This window comes from Papio anubis, chromosome 7 (genome assembly GCF_008728515.1).
Source record: "Papio anubis isolate 15944 chromosome 7, Panubis1.0, whole genome shotgun sequence".
NCBI lineage: Eukaryota > Metazoa > Chordata > Mammalia > Primates > Cercopithecidae > Papio > Papio anubis.
The window spans coordinates 3,589,467-3,605,454 of NC_044982.1; the positions used below are offsets into that span (position 1 = coordinate 3,589,467).

Consider the following 15,988-nt stretch of genomic DNA (forward strand, 5'->3'; position numbering starts at 1 on the left):
GCACACGGCCTGATTTTTGTATTTTCAGTAGAGATGGGGTTTTACCATGTTGGCAAGGCTGGTCTCAAACTCCTGACCTCAAGTGCAGTCCACGCACCTTGGCCTCCCAAAGTGCTGGGATTACAGGCGGGAGCCACCGCATCCAGCCACATCTGGTTTCTTCACTAGAGTTGCTGTCTTTTGTAATGATAATTACCATGTTATTTTTGAGTGGGGTTAGACATCAATTTGTGACTCTCACCAGCAAGCCTAAGGCCCCACGAATCGCTGGTGTAGAGTGTGTGTGTTCTCATAACACGAAAGGAGAAGCAGTTGCCACAGCTGTCCCTGAGCGAACATTTGCATCCAGCTGGGCACGCGAGCCTCCCAGCCTAGGGCAGCGGTGTTCACCTGCCCTCTTCCTGTTCACAGCCTGATTCGGACTCCACCAAACACTCAACTCCATCGAACAGCTCCAACCCCAGCGGCCCACCGAGCCCCAACTCCCCCCACAGGAGCCAGCTCCCCCTTGAAGGCCTGGAGCAGCCGGCTTGTGACACCTGAAGCCGCCAGCTTGCCGCAGGGGCCCGGGAGCTGGGGATGGCCTCCAGCATCAGTGCCAAGACTGAGCGGGCCCTCCAGTGTTGTCCAAGGAAATGTAGAATCACTTTGTAGATATGGAGATGAAGAAGACAAATCTTTATTATAATATTGATCCGTTTTATGCCGCATTGTTCGTGGCAGTAGACCCCATCTGTTCGTCTGCACAGCTATGAGGCGACACTGTTCTGTCTGCACATGAAGGACCCCCATACAGCCTCCCACCCCTGACAACCCGAGAAGGCGTGTGGGGCCCTGCCAACGCCACTTCCTCAGCAGAAACCCGTCATGACGCGGCTGCTTCGGAAGCAGACGTCTGGGGACACAGCCTCAGTACCCAGTCTTTTCCCTAGTTCCTGAAACTTCCCTAGGACCTTAGGAGAATAGTAGGAGGTCATATAGCATTCCCAGTGTCACTAGAATTTTGAAGACAGAGGAAAGTGGAGGTGAGTTTGTGGCCTTTTTTTCACTTAGCCATTGCAGTCAGCTGCAGAAGTCCTGTGACCACCTAGTCATGGCCAGAGGCCCGGGACCAGTGACACCCTGCGTCCCGGTGTGCGTTCAGTTCATTCTGGGTCGCAGCCATGAAGTGTCACCAGTATCTCCTACTGTGAAGTCAGCTGTGCTCTCTGCTTTCCACTCGCTTCCACGGCTTCCGCCTCCTGCCATAAAACCAGCGAGTGTCGTGGTGCAGGCAGGCCCTGTGGCCTGCTGGGCTGAGAGGAGTCAGAGCCCCAGGGCGCCATGAAGCAGCCACTGGAACACCCCCCGCCGCCCCCCACCCACCAGTCCTGCCCCTGCATGGAGCCCCTGTGGTTAGTAGCCCGTATGATCACATAGACCCACCCAACACACTCCTGCACACTGGCCCCGGCCCACGGCGCGGCAATGCCCTGCGCGTGGATTTCACCTCACCCTTCTTCGTACCAGATGTTGAGTGACCAGCTCTGTGGCCCTGTGTCGTCAGAGGCTTGTGATTAACTGTGGCGGCAGACACAGCTTGTCCACAGCTTGGGCCAGGCTTCCCCTGTCCTCCCACCGGTCGGCTGCTTGGCAAGGCTGTTCAGGACGTGCACTTCTCCAAGTCAGCACTGAGTGGCCCAGCACCGCCTAGCCCTGCCACCCCACTGCCCTCCTGGGCCTTCTGCTGGATGGGCACCTGGAGGGTTCTGGTTTTTACTTTTTTAATGTAAGTCTGAGTCTTTGTAATTATTGAACCGTGAGAACATTTTTGAACAATTTACCTGTCAATAAAGCAGAAGACGGCAGTTTTAAAGTTCCCAGTGGTCCGTCTGGATGTGATAACCTGTCACTCGTGTGTCTGGGCCCCAGTAGTGTCTGAACTCCAAAAGGCAGTGAAGGAGCCACGTTGCCAGCAGAAGCTCTTCTGGGTAACGCACTCGGAGGTCACACAAAAGGTTGCTGTTGGGGTATTCAGTCTGAGCAGAGGGCATCCTTGGGGCAGGAGTGAAGGGTGGGAGGAAGGCGGCGTGCCTGTGAGCCCCAGCCAGGCAGCGCCAGGGCCCCAGGAGGGAGCTGCCCGGGAGGGTCTTCATGTCCACACCCATACACACTAACCCCGCCAGCAGCCCCAAGGGACAGGATGGGGCAGGCCAGAGGCCCCAGGAAGAGGCAGGAGCTCTCGGGGAGGCCTGGGTCCGGGCGAGCGGTCCCTGGTTGAGAGGATGCTGGGAGTCAGTTTCCCGACTTATGCAGGCAGTTGGCTTTTATTGGCCACTCACTGAGACCTAGTTGTCTTGGTAGGATAAGGACAGTGCCAGCCCCTGCAGCAGAGTGCGGACTGGGGAGGAGACTGCAAGCCAAGGCAGGCAGCCCAGCACCCAGCGGGGGCACTTGGGACCTTGCAGCTGTGTGCCAGGCAGCATGGCCTGGGCTGCTGCAGCAGCGAGCAGCTCCCCTGGAAGCCCAGAGCATCTCTCCTTCCAGAGTCCACGCCAGGGGCAGGTCCCTGCCAGCACAGTCGCATCTGTGAGTGGGGTGAGCAGCGGGCGGCAGGTGATGTCCGGTTAGCTCAGGCTTGCTCTCCAGTTTGCACCTGACACTGAAGAAAATTGTGGCTGAAAAGTGCCTGTGGGAGTGTCGGCCACTTTTTAAAATGCAAGATGGTAGCTGTTGGAGCACACGCATGAACTGTGGTGGTCACTCAACGGTACACTGCACAGCACCCAGAGTGACTCATTCCAACCACAACACAGACGCGCCTGGCAGCATGGCGCCCTGATCTGGGTTACAGCACGTGTCCTAGTGGCTAAGCTGGGCCCCTGGGCAGAAGATTGCGCGTGGGGGCCAGGCCCTGACTGGGGATGCCGGTGACATCTCCAGCCCCGGATACTGGTTTCACAGAAGTGGTCACTGTGCCACAGTTGCAGCTGCACACATAGGGTCAGCCCCTTGTCTGTCAGTGCAGTGGTACATGCTTGCACATGGGTGACCCCATATGATCTGCCTTCGCAGTGTGATGCATCCAGCAGCTTGGTGCCAGGAGGGGTGCCCACCCCTTTTCCGTCTGCCCCACCAGGCATAGGCTTTGGCTCACTCCACCCCTTGCCTCTCTCCCACTCCTCTCTCCAGCTCCTCACCCTCCCTCCAGCTCCTCACCCTCCCTCCACCGGAAGGTAGGGGAAGACCCCCTGGTAGTCCTGGGTTCACCTTCACAGACCCCAGCCTCCGGCCACCCAGGTGGTGACCAGTGCTGCCTCCAGCAGTAGCCAGCTAGACCCCTCCCATGTCCCCCAGTGCGACTAGGGTGCAAGACTGGGCTCCCAGTCCTCATGGGCGGGGCCAGGGGTGGCATGTCCAGGCTGAAGCAGGTGCAGGAAACACCTTTATTGAGTAAGGCCACCCTGTCCTTGGCTTCCGGAGGAGGGGGTAAGGAAGGGGAGGTTTGGGGGCTGGACGAGGGGGTGGCTAGCCCCCAGATCGACTGGGGTCGGGGAGGTTCTGGGGCCAGAGGGGGTGGGGAGCCCCAAGGTTGACTGTCAGGCAGCCGCTCAGGCCTCGGCCTCAGCCCCGGCGAACAGTGGGTTGACGAAGTAACTGTGGCTCGTGCTGTCTGCGGCAGCCTTCGGAACCAGGCTGAGCGGCTGGGGCAGGGGCTGCGGGGTGACAGGGTCAGACGGCGTTCAGGGTCCTGGCCCCAAGGAGGCCCCAGTCCACCCTCCAGCCCTCTCACCAGCTCCTCGGAGGCCTTCATGTCGAACACCGGGTTGTGGAATCCGAGGGGTGCCCCGGCCGGGGCCGCCTCCTGGCGCCTCCACCTGAGTGCGTATTAGGGAGGTAGCGTGAGCCCCTCGGGGCAACCCCCAGCCCCACCCCGCCACCCCGCCCCGGGTACCTGAGCCTCCCCGCGCGGCGCAGCAGCGGCGGCGCCAGCAGCAGGACCAGCAGTGCCAGCAGCAGCGCAGCCGCCACGCCTCCCGCCAGCCCAGCCGCGGAACTGTCCCAGACATGTGAGCCCGACTCCCGCATGGTCGCCTCCAGGACGCCGAGGGCCTCGCCTGCGACGGAGGGGTCGGCTCAGTCTTCCCCGCGGCGGGGCGAGGAGCGGCAGGGAGGGACCAGGCGGGCGCGGTTACCGTGCTTGGCGACGTCCGCCAGGAGGGCCCGGGCCAGCTGCCCGGCGCCGCCCGTCTCGGGCCCGGTCTCCACCAGCACCACCTGGATCTCCGTATCGGCCTCGCGGAGCAGAGGCGAGCGTGGCACCTTGGATACGGCCACCTGCAGCCCCTGGTACTGAGGCTGGGGAGGGGGACGGGGTTGGTTTGACTCAGCCCCCCGCCCTCCCCGAGCCTATGGGGACGCTAAGGGCAGAGGCAGATAGCGGGCAGGTGGGCGGCCGCAGGGGCCCTGCAGAAGGGGCGTCCTAGGCGGAGGCGGTAGGGCTGGGGTCGGGACTCCCCTCAGCTGCCCGCGCGGCCCCATTACCAGGCCCAGGAAGGTGTCCAGTATCCTCGCCCGGTACCGCTCCAGGTCAAATGCGGGACCGTGGGTCAGCAACACAAGAGCTCCTGCAGCGGGAGGGCAGGGGTCAGCGCCGTGGATCTGGACCCGGCAGGAAACTGAGGCGGGGGCGAACCAGGTCCTCCAGGCCTTCCCAGCAAGCAGGGCCCAGCGGGGGCGCTCACCACAGAGGTCACAGCACTGCCCCTGGGGTCGGAGGGCGCCATGGCAGGCGGCCTGGGGGCAGTGGCCGCCCAGGGACTGGAGCAGATCCGCGCAGATCCACGGTTGTGCCTGGTGCGAGGGGCAGTGGTCAGCGCGGAGGGCCAGAGCGGACCGCAGCGAGAAGGGCGATGCGCCGGAGAGGCAAGCCGGCGAGAGACCGCGGGAGCGCGGCGGCCCTGTCCCGGGCACAGTCCCGACCCTCGCGCGGCCCCCGAGACTCCACTGCGGCCTCGCTCACCTCCGCGTTGCCGCAGACGCAGCCCGACGGGTCAGCGCAGTCCTCGGGGCCCACGCTCAGAGCGCCCGGCCCGTGGAAGCGTAGGCGGCCCGCGCGGGACGACAGGAAAGCAGCCAGGTCCTCGTCGCGCGTGAACGTCTGCGGGCAGCCGGGTCCCCACCGGAGCCAGCCCCAGGAAGAGACATCACCTGAGTGCTCAGACCCAACGTGTGCAGACCAGCGGGGCGGGGGCGGCGGGCCGAGGCGGGGAGAGGGGACCCGAGCCTCCCTCCCCGCAGTGCTCACCCGGCCCAGAGCCGAGATGCTGCGGACACGCACGGGGCCAGCGCCAGGGCCGAGCCCCACGCGGAAGGAGGCACTGGGCGGAAAGACGACGTCGTCGTGGCGGCAGGGCACGCGCTCGGCGTCCACGAAGAAGAGACCAGGTGCCTCGTTCTCGGAGCGCCACAGGTGCGGGTCATGCCAGGAGAAGCGGTCAGAGTCGCGGAAGACCGCAGGGTCGCCTGAGCGGGGGCGCATCCCTGAGCTCCACGGAACAAGCTCCACGGAACAAGCTCCGCACCACACCACGCCACGCCTCTGAGCACTACCTCCCAAGCCCCGCTTCGGGACACTTCCGCCATTCCCTAAACCCCGCCCCGGGAGAGACGCCCTCCCTCCAGTCCTCGCCCCCTCCACAAGCCTTCCCTCGATGCGCCTTCCCCCAGTCCCCGCCCCGGACGCGCCTTCCCTCCAGTCCCCGCCCCCGGACGCACCACCCTCCAGTCCCCGCCCCGGACACGCCTTCCCTCCAGTCCCCGCCCCCGGACGCGCTTTCCCTCCAGTCCCCGCCCTGGATACGCCCTCTCCCAGTTTCCTCCCCTGAACACGCCCTTCCAGAGCCCCGCCCCTGCCCGACTGCCTCACCCGCGCCGCAGTCCGGGTGCGAGCCCACGTCTGAGACGCCGAATCCGGCTCCTGAAGCCAAGACGAGTTCCCCATCCAGCGGCAGGAGCTGCAAAAGGCACTGGCTAAGGCGGTGCCATGCGGGGGTCCGGGCCTGCTCCGCGCCCACCCCGCCCCCAGTCCCCTGGGACGAGAAGGGAGCCCCTGTCCACGGAAGGGGCCCGGGCGAGCTCAGGCCCGGGATCCTCGGCCTGGCTGAGGCTGCCAGAGGAGGAGGATCTGGCCTGGGAAAGATGGGGCCGCGTGTGCAAGTCCCCGAGGCGGGCACAGCCCAGTGTCCTGTACCTGAGCTGGAGGTCTCAGGCCAGGGGCAGAGCCCCAGCCTGGGAGCGAGACGGAGCCGTGGGGAGTCTGGGGCAGAGGTGACTCTGGCCAAGGCCTGTCGCCTCCCCCATAGCCCCCTGAGAACGTGCACAGGCCCAGGGCTCCCAGGTTCAAACGTTGCCCGGCCCCTGGGGAGTCTGGTGTGTGAGGGAGGGAGGGAGGGAAGGAGGGGAGGGAGGGAGAGGCTGCATCTGGGGGCCAGGGGTGCAGGAGGTGGCAGGGAGTGTAGCGGGGCAGTGGAGTTGCCCCTGCTGTTTCTTAGGCCTGGTGTGGGCCATGCAGCTCCCTCACCACAGAAGTGGGGCCACAGCCCAGGCCTCGGGTGTCAGCAGAAATATGGGGGTCTGACCGGCCGCCCCTCCCTCCCCGTCTCCTCCAAGTGCCAGGACCTCGGCTTCCTGCCTTCTTGCTTCTGCGCTTCTCTCTCAGGGGCTGAGGATGAGCGCTGGGCCAGGGCAACCCTTGGTGCCAGGTTATGAGGGGCTCAGCACAACAGGGCATGCCCACCCAGGGCAGGGCCCACTCTTTGGCCCTTCCAGGAGCACTGCACCTGAGCAAGAGGCCAACACCCCCAGCGGCGTGAGGTCACACTTCAGTTCCGTGCACACCTGAGGGTGCGGCTCTGCCAGCAGGGCGGGCAAGTCCACCCACAGATGCAGAGGCAGAGCCATAGGCACAGGAATGTGTCACAGCACAAAGCGCCTCAGGAACAGGGAGGGGTTCCCAGGAGGAAGCATACCAGGAACACCTTTTCTTAAAGAACGAAGGGGAAAAATATAAACGTAAAAATCCTAATAGTTGAACAGACAAGCATAGTAGGTAAGGCCAGGAGTTTGAGATCAGCCTGGTGAGGAACATAGTGCAACTCTGTCTCTACAAAAAATTTACAAATAAAAAGAGGATATAATTTTTAAATATAGGGCAACATTCATAACAGAAACAAACTTAAGGCCAGGAGCCGTGGCTCATGTCTGTAATCCCAACACTTTGGAAGGCCAAAGAGGGCAGATCACTCCAGCCCAGGAGTTTAAGACCAGCCTGGCCAACATAGTGAGACCCCATCTCTACAAAAACTACAAAAATTAGCCGGGCGTGATGGCACAAGCCTGTAGTCCCAGCTACTCGGGAGGCTGAGGTGAGAGGATTGTTTGAGCCCAGGGAGGTCAAGGCTGCAGTGAGCCGTGATCCTGCCACTGCACTCCAGCCTGGGCAACAGAGTGAGACCCTGTCTCAAAAAACCAAACTTAACAAAGTATTGATGAATTAACCAGTACAATACAAGACCTCTACAGGCAACACTTTAAGATGCTAATGAGTACATGGATGACCTGAAATATTTGGAGAGGTCATCCATGCTCTTGAATGGATGGCTTGACAGCATAAGGCTGTTATTTATCCCAATCAAAATTCCTATAGTCTCAGCTACTCGGGAGGCTGAGGCAGGAGAATCACTTGAACCCGGGAGGCAGAGGTTGCAGTGAGCAGAGATCATGCCACTGCACTCCAGCCTGGGCGACAGAGCAAGACTCCATCTAAAAAAAAAAAAAAAAAAATCCAGGGTTTGTTTTTTGTTTTTTGGTTTTGTTTTTGTGGTGGTGGTGGTGGTAGTTGGTACCTGGCAAACCTATTCTACAATTTATCTGCAACAATGAGATCCACAAAGAACCTTGGAGCAGGAGTGAAGGGGATGGATATTAAGCCATCCCGCAGAGCCACAGTGTGGATAGTGTAGGGTCGGCAAAGCGGCCTGTGGACTTGAAGACAGGGCTCAGAGAGACCCACAATGCCCAGGCACACGCTGGATTCCAGCAATGCTGGAAGAAAAGGGCAAGGCGGAGGACGTTGGCAGCTGGGCCCACTCTAAGGAGAGAAACAGAGCAGGACCCCTTGCTGGTGCACATGCCCCATAGGTACGCAGTCGATTACCATTGTGACTGAGGAGCACACGGGATTCTCAAACGAAACACAAAAAACACAGTTCTAAGGTAAGGGGTTTTGCATTAGGTCGATTAAAATGAGGGTTTCTGTTCAGCACAGGACGCTGCAGGCAAGTCCACAGTGAGCAGACTTGCAAAGCCTCCAGCCCAGGCAGGGGGATGGGTGGAAGACAGGAGACTTCCCTAACAAGAAAGCAGGCAAAGGGTAGAAACGGAAGGAAGGGCAAGGAAAAGGAAAATCGCAGGGAGGGACGCTCCCAACCAGAGAATTACAAAGTAAAGCACTCATATGCACGGCCTGTTACTCGGGCACTATCTAGGCAGATGGACGACACTGGGAGCCAGGGGTGTGGAGGGGATGGGGGTGCTCAGGCAGCTCTGGGTGAATTCGGCCTCTGCAGGCTGGGACCCCAGGGCCACTGTCCCCTGCCCTTGCACTGTTCCCACCAGCCAATGGATGATCAATGAATGAATTATTGAATAGATGAATGAATGAATGGAGTGTTGCCTCCTTTCAGAGCCCAAGTGCTTCCAATGAGATCATGAAAGTAAGGAGGCCGGCAGGGGAGGGGAGTAGGGGGAAATCCATGCCCTGGAACCCCCACCCCAGCCTGACTCCTCTGCCCACAGATCCCCCATCAGCTCCCAGTGCCCCCCTCCCTCAGGCTGCCTGGTTGCCAAGGTTATGCGTGGGCTCCGGGGGCGGGGCCATGAGGGGCAACTGCCTCCCTCTCACAGCCCTCCTCCCATCTCCCGGGCAGGAACGTCATCATCTTGCTGTGGGTGCCCTGCCCAGTGCCTGGCGGCTTTTGGGTTAAGGTAGCTTTGGAAAACCTGAAGGAATAAATCAAGCAGCCCTGGGGTGGAAATGAGGCCCGGGATCCCTGACGCTGCGTGGGGCAGGAGTGGGCCAGGCCAAGGCCATTGAGCCATCCCCCCGACCTGCACACGCAGGAGCCCCCAGGCCTGGACCCCACATCCGGAGCCGACACCCCGACCCAGCTCACCAGTGACTCTCACCCAAGAGTGACTGAGCTGGCAGATGTGCAGGTGACAGGATGAGGACGCAGCCCAGGAGTGACTGTGAAGGGGCTGGAAGGAAGCTTTTGCCCAGAGACTTGGCCTGTGGGCCCCACAGTCACCCTGGAAGCTGGCGGGCTGTCGCTGCAATGGGACAGTGGCCACCGAGGATACTCAGCCGAGTGGGGGGGGCTGTGTGCCAGTGAAGCTGTATTTACTGTTGCTGAGGTGTGAATGTCATATACTTTTCAAGTGCCACAAAAGATTGTTCTTTTTTTCCCCAGTGATTACAAAATGTAAAAACCATTCCTTGTTCCAGCCGTAGGGGCTGCATTTGGCCTGTAACTCGCTGAACTCCACCTTAAACAAGGAAATTTGCTTATTTCTCTGGGGCCTTACCAGTGCCTTTAATACGTGATAAAGTTCCAGGCAAGTGCAGGCTGCAGCGTTTCCCAAACTTACCTGCTCATGGAACCTGCTTTCCTCCCAGTTCCCATCATTTTCTTGGAGTGTTGTGTGACGCAGTTTGAGAAAAAGGTCCCCTAGGGCAGCAGTCCCCAACCTTTTTGGCACCAGGGACCAGTTTTGTGGAAGACAGTTCTTCCATGAACCGATGGGGGTGGGGAAGGTTTCAGGATTAAGCTGTCTCATCTCAGATATCAGGCACTTAAGGAGTGCACACCCACCCAGGTCCCTCGCTGGCACAGTGACATAGGGGTCCCTAGGAGAATCTGATCTGAAGGGTGGTAGAGCAAAGGCAGGAGTGGGCTCACTTCTTGCTGGGTGGCTGCTTCCTAACAGGCCAGGGACCCGGATGGTGGGTAGAGGGGGGGTATTGGGGACCCTAGTGTTCTAAAGATGGAGCTTTAGGCACCAGGACAGGGCAAGACTTTGGGGGAAGGGCGTGGAGCGGGCACTTCCTGAGAAGACCACTCACTGCTGGGTACCAGAAGGGCTGTGGGGACAGGGAGCTTCCCACCCCTCCAAGGACACAGCCTGGCTGAGACCATGGGACCACGCTCCCCTAGGTTCTCCCCCATCCCCTGCCTCCTAGATTATTCTCCAGAGGCCAAAGTCTGAGTCCCGCAGCGCCTCCGTGCTGGTAGGGGCCGCCTTCCAGACACAGCAGTCCCTGAAGGAACTTGGGAGACTCCGGGAACCCCCAGCCCAGTGGCAGCAACAGCCCGGCCTTACCATGTCTGAGACGGCATGACCTTCTCGCACCAGGACTGACACCATCTGCAGGAAGAAGCTGCGTCAGCCCAGCCGGGAGCAGCCCCCACCTGGGCCACGCGGTCCCGGGGGTCCAGGCCCATCACCGACCCGGTCGGGGCTCCCAGGCACCTTGTCCGCCGGGAACTCGACGGCGCCGCCGGCGCATGGGGTGCGGTTCTGGCTCCAGTTGGCTGCGACGTCGAAGTCCGTATTGGGGACCCAGAGTTTGGAGGCTGCATGGGTCAGTGCTGGGGAGGAGGCGACCGAGTACCCGCCGTTCTCGCCGGGATGCTCCCTCCTCAGGGAAGGCCACCCACCCACAGAGGTGCAGCAGGTCCGCGCGGGTCACCCGGGACGCATAGGAAGCCCATCCCCGGGGCCCAGACCCAAGCCCTGGGCCCTCCCGGCCAGACTGTGGGCGCCCTGCCCGAGCGCTCTCCGACGGACTCATACTGTATCTGCAGAGCCCGCTCAAACGTGCCCTACAGGACGCCTGCCTAGATCGCCTCCAGGCAGTGCCCCCAGTTTGCCTGGCGCTGGAACAGAGAGGGTTGTTAAGGACAGTGACAACCGGGGCATGGAGGAGGACGGGGCAGCGCAGCCCTCTTCCTTGGCCTTGGAATCAGGAAGGCTTCCCGGAGAAGTCCTACCTGGGCCGGGAAGGGCTGCGACACAGCGCATCCCGGTATGAGAAGAAAGAACGGGCTGGGGGCGGCAGGACCCGTCAGGCCGGCCCTGAACGGGGTGGGTGGGGTTGCCGTGAGGGAGCCGCGAGGGGTTTAGGGAAGGGGGCGCCAGGGACACGCGCCGGCCTGGTGTGAAGGCGGGGGAGGGCTCAGTGCTCCCTTGCGGACCGGGAAACTGAGGCAGTCTGCCCAGCCCCGCAGGCGCACACTCGCTGCTCTCGGCAGGTTCTGGGGACCGCGCCCATTTCGCAGACGGAAAAACCGCGAGGGCAGGAGCCACCGGAGGCCGGGGCTGGCGGAGGCTCCCGGACCCCTCCTCTCCTTTCCCGCGCCGCCAGATGCACTGGCCGCGCACTCGCCCGACCAGGGAGGCCAGCTCGAGTTTCACGCCCCCCACCCTCCAAAGCCCTCGCTGCCCACTCCTCGGAAGATCTTCACCCTCCACATCTAGAGCGACCTCGGCCCTGGGTCCTGACAGACCCGCTGCCGTCCTGGGCCCTGGCCCGCACCACTGTGGCCCCGGCTCACCGCAGAGCTGCAGCCACAGCAGGACCCGGCCCAGGGCGCCCATCTCGCCTCTGCTCCTTGCGCCCGACCAGGAGACTTTGCCCCACTGGACCCACGTGACCAGGCAGGTCGGGTGGGGGCACCGGGGTCTGTTACACATTTACCTCCAGACCCGCCCAGGGCCGACTCTTCAGGCCCCTGGGAGGCACCTTCTCAGCCTCTCCTTACCCGTCCCTCCAGGGCCTGAACACCTTAGGTTCTCAGGAAGAAGGGCAAGGAAGAAGGGCTTGGCGGGACTAACCTACCGCGTAAAATGGGTGTCTTGCCGGGAGGGGGAATAAACGACCTTTGAATTCACCCCTTTCTCTGTCCTGTGTGCCGCTAGGGCTGAGCCTAGTCTGCTCACCATTGTGACTGGGTGTCCACTTCACGTAGTGCCCCCGTACCATGGGTTGCAGATGGTGGTTGGATGATAGAAGGAAGATACTGGATGGAACATGGTATGTGGATGGTATAGGAGGGTGGATTGTGGATGGTGGTGGAGAGTAATGGATGGTGAGTAGGGGACAGCTGATGGACAGCAGCATTGATGGTGCATGGTGTAGGGCATATGGATGCATGGCAGGTGAATGGTGAATGGTTGATGGGGTGGATGATGAGTGATAGAGGGTGGATGGGTGATGAATGGATGGATGAAGATGGTGAGTGAAAAATGAATGAATGGCCAGGTGCAGTGGCTCACGCCTGTAATCCCAGCACTTTGGGAGGCTGAGGCGGGCAGATCACGAGGTCAGGAGATCAAGACCATCCTGGCTAACACAGTGAAACCCCATCTCTACTAAAAAAAAAAAAAATACAAAAATTTAGCTGGGCGTGGTAGCAGGTGCCTATAGTCCCAGCTACTCGGGAGGCTGAGGCAGGAGAATGGCATGAATCTGGGAGGAGGAGCTTGCAGTGAGCTGAGATCATGCCACTGCACTCCAGCCTGGGCCACAGAGTGAGACTCCATCTCAAACAAACAAAAAAAAAATAGAAAGAAAAGAAAAGAAAAATGAATGGATGGTAATCAGGGAATGGTGGATGGAGAATGGCATAAGTGGATACATGGCCGGCAGGTAGATCATAAAGAATGGGTGTTGGCCGGGTGCGGTGGCTCATGCCTGTAACCCCAACACTTTGGGAGGCCAAGGCAGGCAGATCACCTGAGGTCAGGAGTTCGAGACCAGCCTGACTAACATGGAGAAACCCTATCTCTACTAAAAATACAAAATTAGCTGGGCATGGTGGCACATGTCTGTAATCCCCACTACTCCGAAGGCTAAGGCAGGAGAATCGCTTGAACCCAGAAGGTGGAGGTTGTGGTGAGCAGAGATCACGCCATTGCACTCAAGCCTGGGCAACAAGAGTGAAACCCCATTTCCAAAACAAAAAGAGTGGGTATTAAATGGTTAGATGTTTGGTAAGTAATGGAATACTGAATAAGATAGATGAGTAGATAGTGGAATAAATGGAATGTAAATGGAAATGAATGAAATAATTTGAATGATAGTTTATAAATAGTAGGTGTAGATAGAAGATAGATGGATGGATGAGTAGATGAAGTATGGAATAGATAGTAGATAGTAGATATGGTGGAATAGCGGATGGTAAAATGGGATGAAGTAAATGGAGAAGTATGGATAATGAATAAAGTGGAAATAAGATATGGTGGATGATAAGATGGCCAAATTGGATGAGTAGTTGGTAGGTAGTGAATGGTAATTTCGAGGCTAATAGAATGGTAGATGTGGAGTAAGATGGATAGGTATGCCGGAATGGTAGGTAAATGATAATTGGATGGTACAGGTGGATAGAAGATGGATGGTGAATAGTGGAAATGGTGGATGGTATTGACTAAAATTGGATGGCGGATGAGTGAATATGAATAGTATTGATGGATGGAGTGAGGTATGAATGAATGGATGGCTGAATGGCTAATGGTGGATGGCAGATTATGGGTAAGTGGATGGTAGATGGATGGATGGTGGATGGTAGATAGTGGATGAGAGATGATCGATGAATGGTGGATGGTGGATGAGTGGATGGTGAATGGGTGAATGGACATATGGATAGGGAGGATGGATGGATGGTGGATGGTAGGTGGAAGTGAATATTAAATTGAATGGTAGATGAATGGAGGAGGAAGTGAGTAGATGAGTATTAGATGTGTGAATATAGATAGGTAAGATGAATGGAATGAACAGTAGATAAAATGAAAGTATGAATAATGAATGGAGTGGATGGTGGATATGTGGATGGGTAGATGGATGGATGGATAGATGGATGGTGGAGAAAGGATGGTGGATGAGTGAATGGTGAATGTGTGGATGGCTGGTGGATGAATGGATGGATGGTAGGTGGTGGATGGGTGGATGGTGAATGTGTGGATGGATAGATGGTGGATGGATGGATAGTGGGAGTGGGTGGTGGATGGATGAATGGTGGATAGATGGATGGTGGACATATGCATGAATGGATGGTGGGTAAATTAATGGGTGGTAGATGGATGGGTGGTGAATGAGTGGATGATGGATAGGTGAATGGATGGATGGAGGATGGGTGAATGATGGATGGATAAGTGGGTAGATTGGTGGATAGAAGGATATTGGATGATGGATGGTAGATAGATGGAAGGTAATGGTGGATGGTGAATGGCAGATAGATGGGTGGTACGTTAAGAATGGTGGATGATGGGTGGTGGATTGACAGAGGATAGTATTTTGTAGAAGGACAGTTGATCAATAGACAGATGATGGATGGTAGATGAAAGTAGATAGTTGGTCAGGCGCAGTGGCTCACTCCTATAACCCCAGCACTTTGGGAGGCTGAGGATGGAGGATCACTTGAAGTCAGGAGTTCAAGACCAGCATGGACAACATGGTGAAACCTTGTCTCTACTAAAAATACAAAAATTAGCCGAATGTGATGGTGCACGCTTGTAATCCCAACTACTCAGGAGGCTGGAGCCGAATTGCTTCAACCCGGGAGGCGGAGGTTGCAGTGAGCCGAGATTGTGCCACTCCACTCCAGCGTGGGCGACAGAGTGAGACTCTGTCCAAAAAAAAAAGATCGTTGATTGTGAATGGTGAATGGGTAAATGTATGGATGGCAGCTCGCAGACAGTGAATTTTATTGGTGGATAGATGGATAGAAGAGTGATTGTGGAAGAATGGTTGATGGATGGGAGTTGAATAAAGGAGAATGGGGGAAAGGGCAGATGGTGGCAAAATGAATCATGGTTGCATAGTGGATGGTTGATGGGTGAAACAGAAATTGTAGCTGTTAAATGGATGTGTACGTATGGATAGTTTGCTGCAATGGATGGTGGGTGAGAGAAAGTTGTGGATTTTGGATGGTGAACGGTTGTAGATGGATGTTGGACAAGACAAAATGGAGGGATGGATTGATGGTGGATGAATAATGGGGAATGAATTTTAGATGACGTGTGAATGGATAGTAGGTAGAGAGATAGTAGGTAGGTGGATGAGAGTACAGGAGTTACTGGATATAAATAAATGGGTGGGTGGACAGAGCATGGTGGATGAATTGTGAATGAATGTGGGCTAGGTGATGGATACATGATAGGGGGTTGGGGGAATGGGTCTGCAGTGGATGCTTGGATCTGCATCATACACATTGGAATGGTTGGGTGGTGAGTGAATGGATGATGGATTTGTGGGTGATGGGAGGCAGAGAGGTAGAAAGATGAATAGCAAATAGATTGTGCATGATGTTTAGATGATTTGATGATGGGGAGATGGGTTTCTGGGAGGGTGGTGAATTGGTCATTAGGGGATTACTGGTGGAGAGATAGATGGTGTGCCTTGTGGATTGGGGAGACACTGGTTGTGGCTGATGGAAGGGGAGAATGGTGGGTGGTTACACTGGGTTCCAGTGGCAGGATGGTTGATGAGTGACTAAGGAAGGGTGCAGGAAGGGTGGGTGGTGGAGGACTGAGGGTGAAAGGGAAACTACTCAGTCTTGGAGACTTCTGGGACCTTCCACCCTCCAGGCCATCCTGCTGTTTCCCGCAGCCCCACCCTTCACCTGCAGACCCTGCCATGAGCACCCCTTTGCTTGGCCTGGTATTTGCTTCTTTCATGAGTGATATGCTACATCCGGGGAGGAAGGAGCTGCCACTGGGGGGAGCTCTGCTTCTTTTTGTGTCCCAGATGGGCGCCTTGCCTCAACATCTCTAATACCACCAACGTTGCCCCTTACCCTGTAGGGATCGCCTTGAGCAGAGGCCCCTGGGCTCAGTGGCTCTGTGGTGCTGGCCCAGCCTAGGACGGGGAGGGTAGGTCCTCACGGTC

General features: G+C 58.0%; 2 protein-coding genes across 9 annotated transcripts in view; one reads left to right on the forward strand and one right to left on the reverse strand.

The window, feature by feature from the left end:
• The window catches only part of CDC42BPB (CDC42 binding protein kinase beta), a 124,750-nt gene extending 122,892 nt beyond the window's left edge, over positions 1-1,858 (forward strand). The window contains exon 35 of the mRNA XM_031667762.1: positions 412-1,858. Within this exon, the coding sequence (XP_031523622.1) occupies positions 412-543 (132 nt within the window). The 3' untranslated portion in view covers positions 544-1,858. The remainder of the gene's footprint in view (positions 1-411) is intronic.
• On the reverse strand, positions 658-12,355 carry AMN (amnion associated transmembrane protein). Of its 8 annotated transcripts, none has more exons than XR_004184756.1 (12): positions 11,658-12,355; positions 10,573-10,691; positions 10,423-10,467; positions 5,909-5,996; positions 5,003-5,505; positions 4,725-4,833; positions 4,525-4,607; positions 4,176-4,338; positions 3,935-4,097; positions 3,773-3,857; positions 2,158-2,641; positions 658-2,001 (listed from the first exon to the last, which is right to left on the reverse strand). XR_004184756.1 is itself a non-coding variant. In XM_017961569.3 (12 exons), the coding sequence occupies exons 1-12, from the start codon at positions 11,794-11,796 to the stop codon at positions 3,591-3,593; spliced, it is 1,455 nt and encodes a 484-aa protein (XP_017817058.2). In that variant the 5' UTR covers positions 11,797-11,806; the 3' UTR covers positions 3,412-3,590. The 8 variants fall into 8 exon arrangements, 3 of the variants coding, with proteins under 3 accessions (XP_031523645.1, XP_017817058.2, XP_031523644.1); XR_004184755.1 differs by having other exon boundaries at positions 658-2,034; XR_004184759.1 differs by having other exon boundaries at positions 658-1,241; positions 1,824-2,641.
• Positions 12,356-15,988: the final 3,633 nt, after the last annotated feature.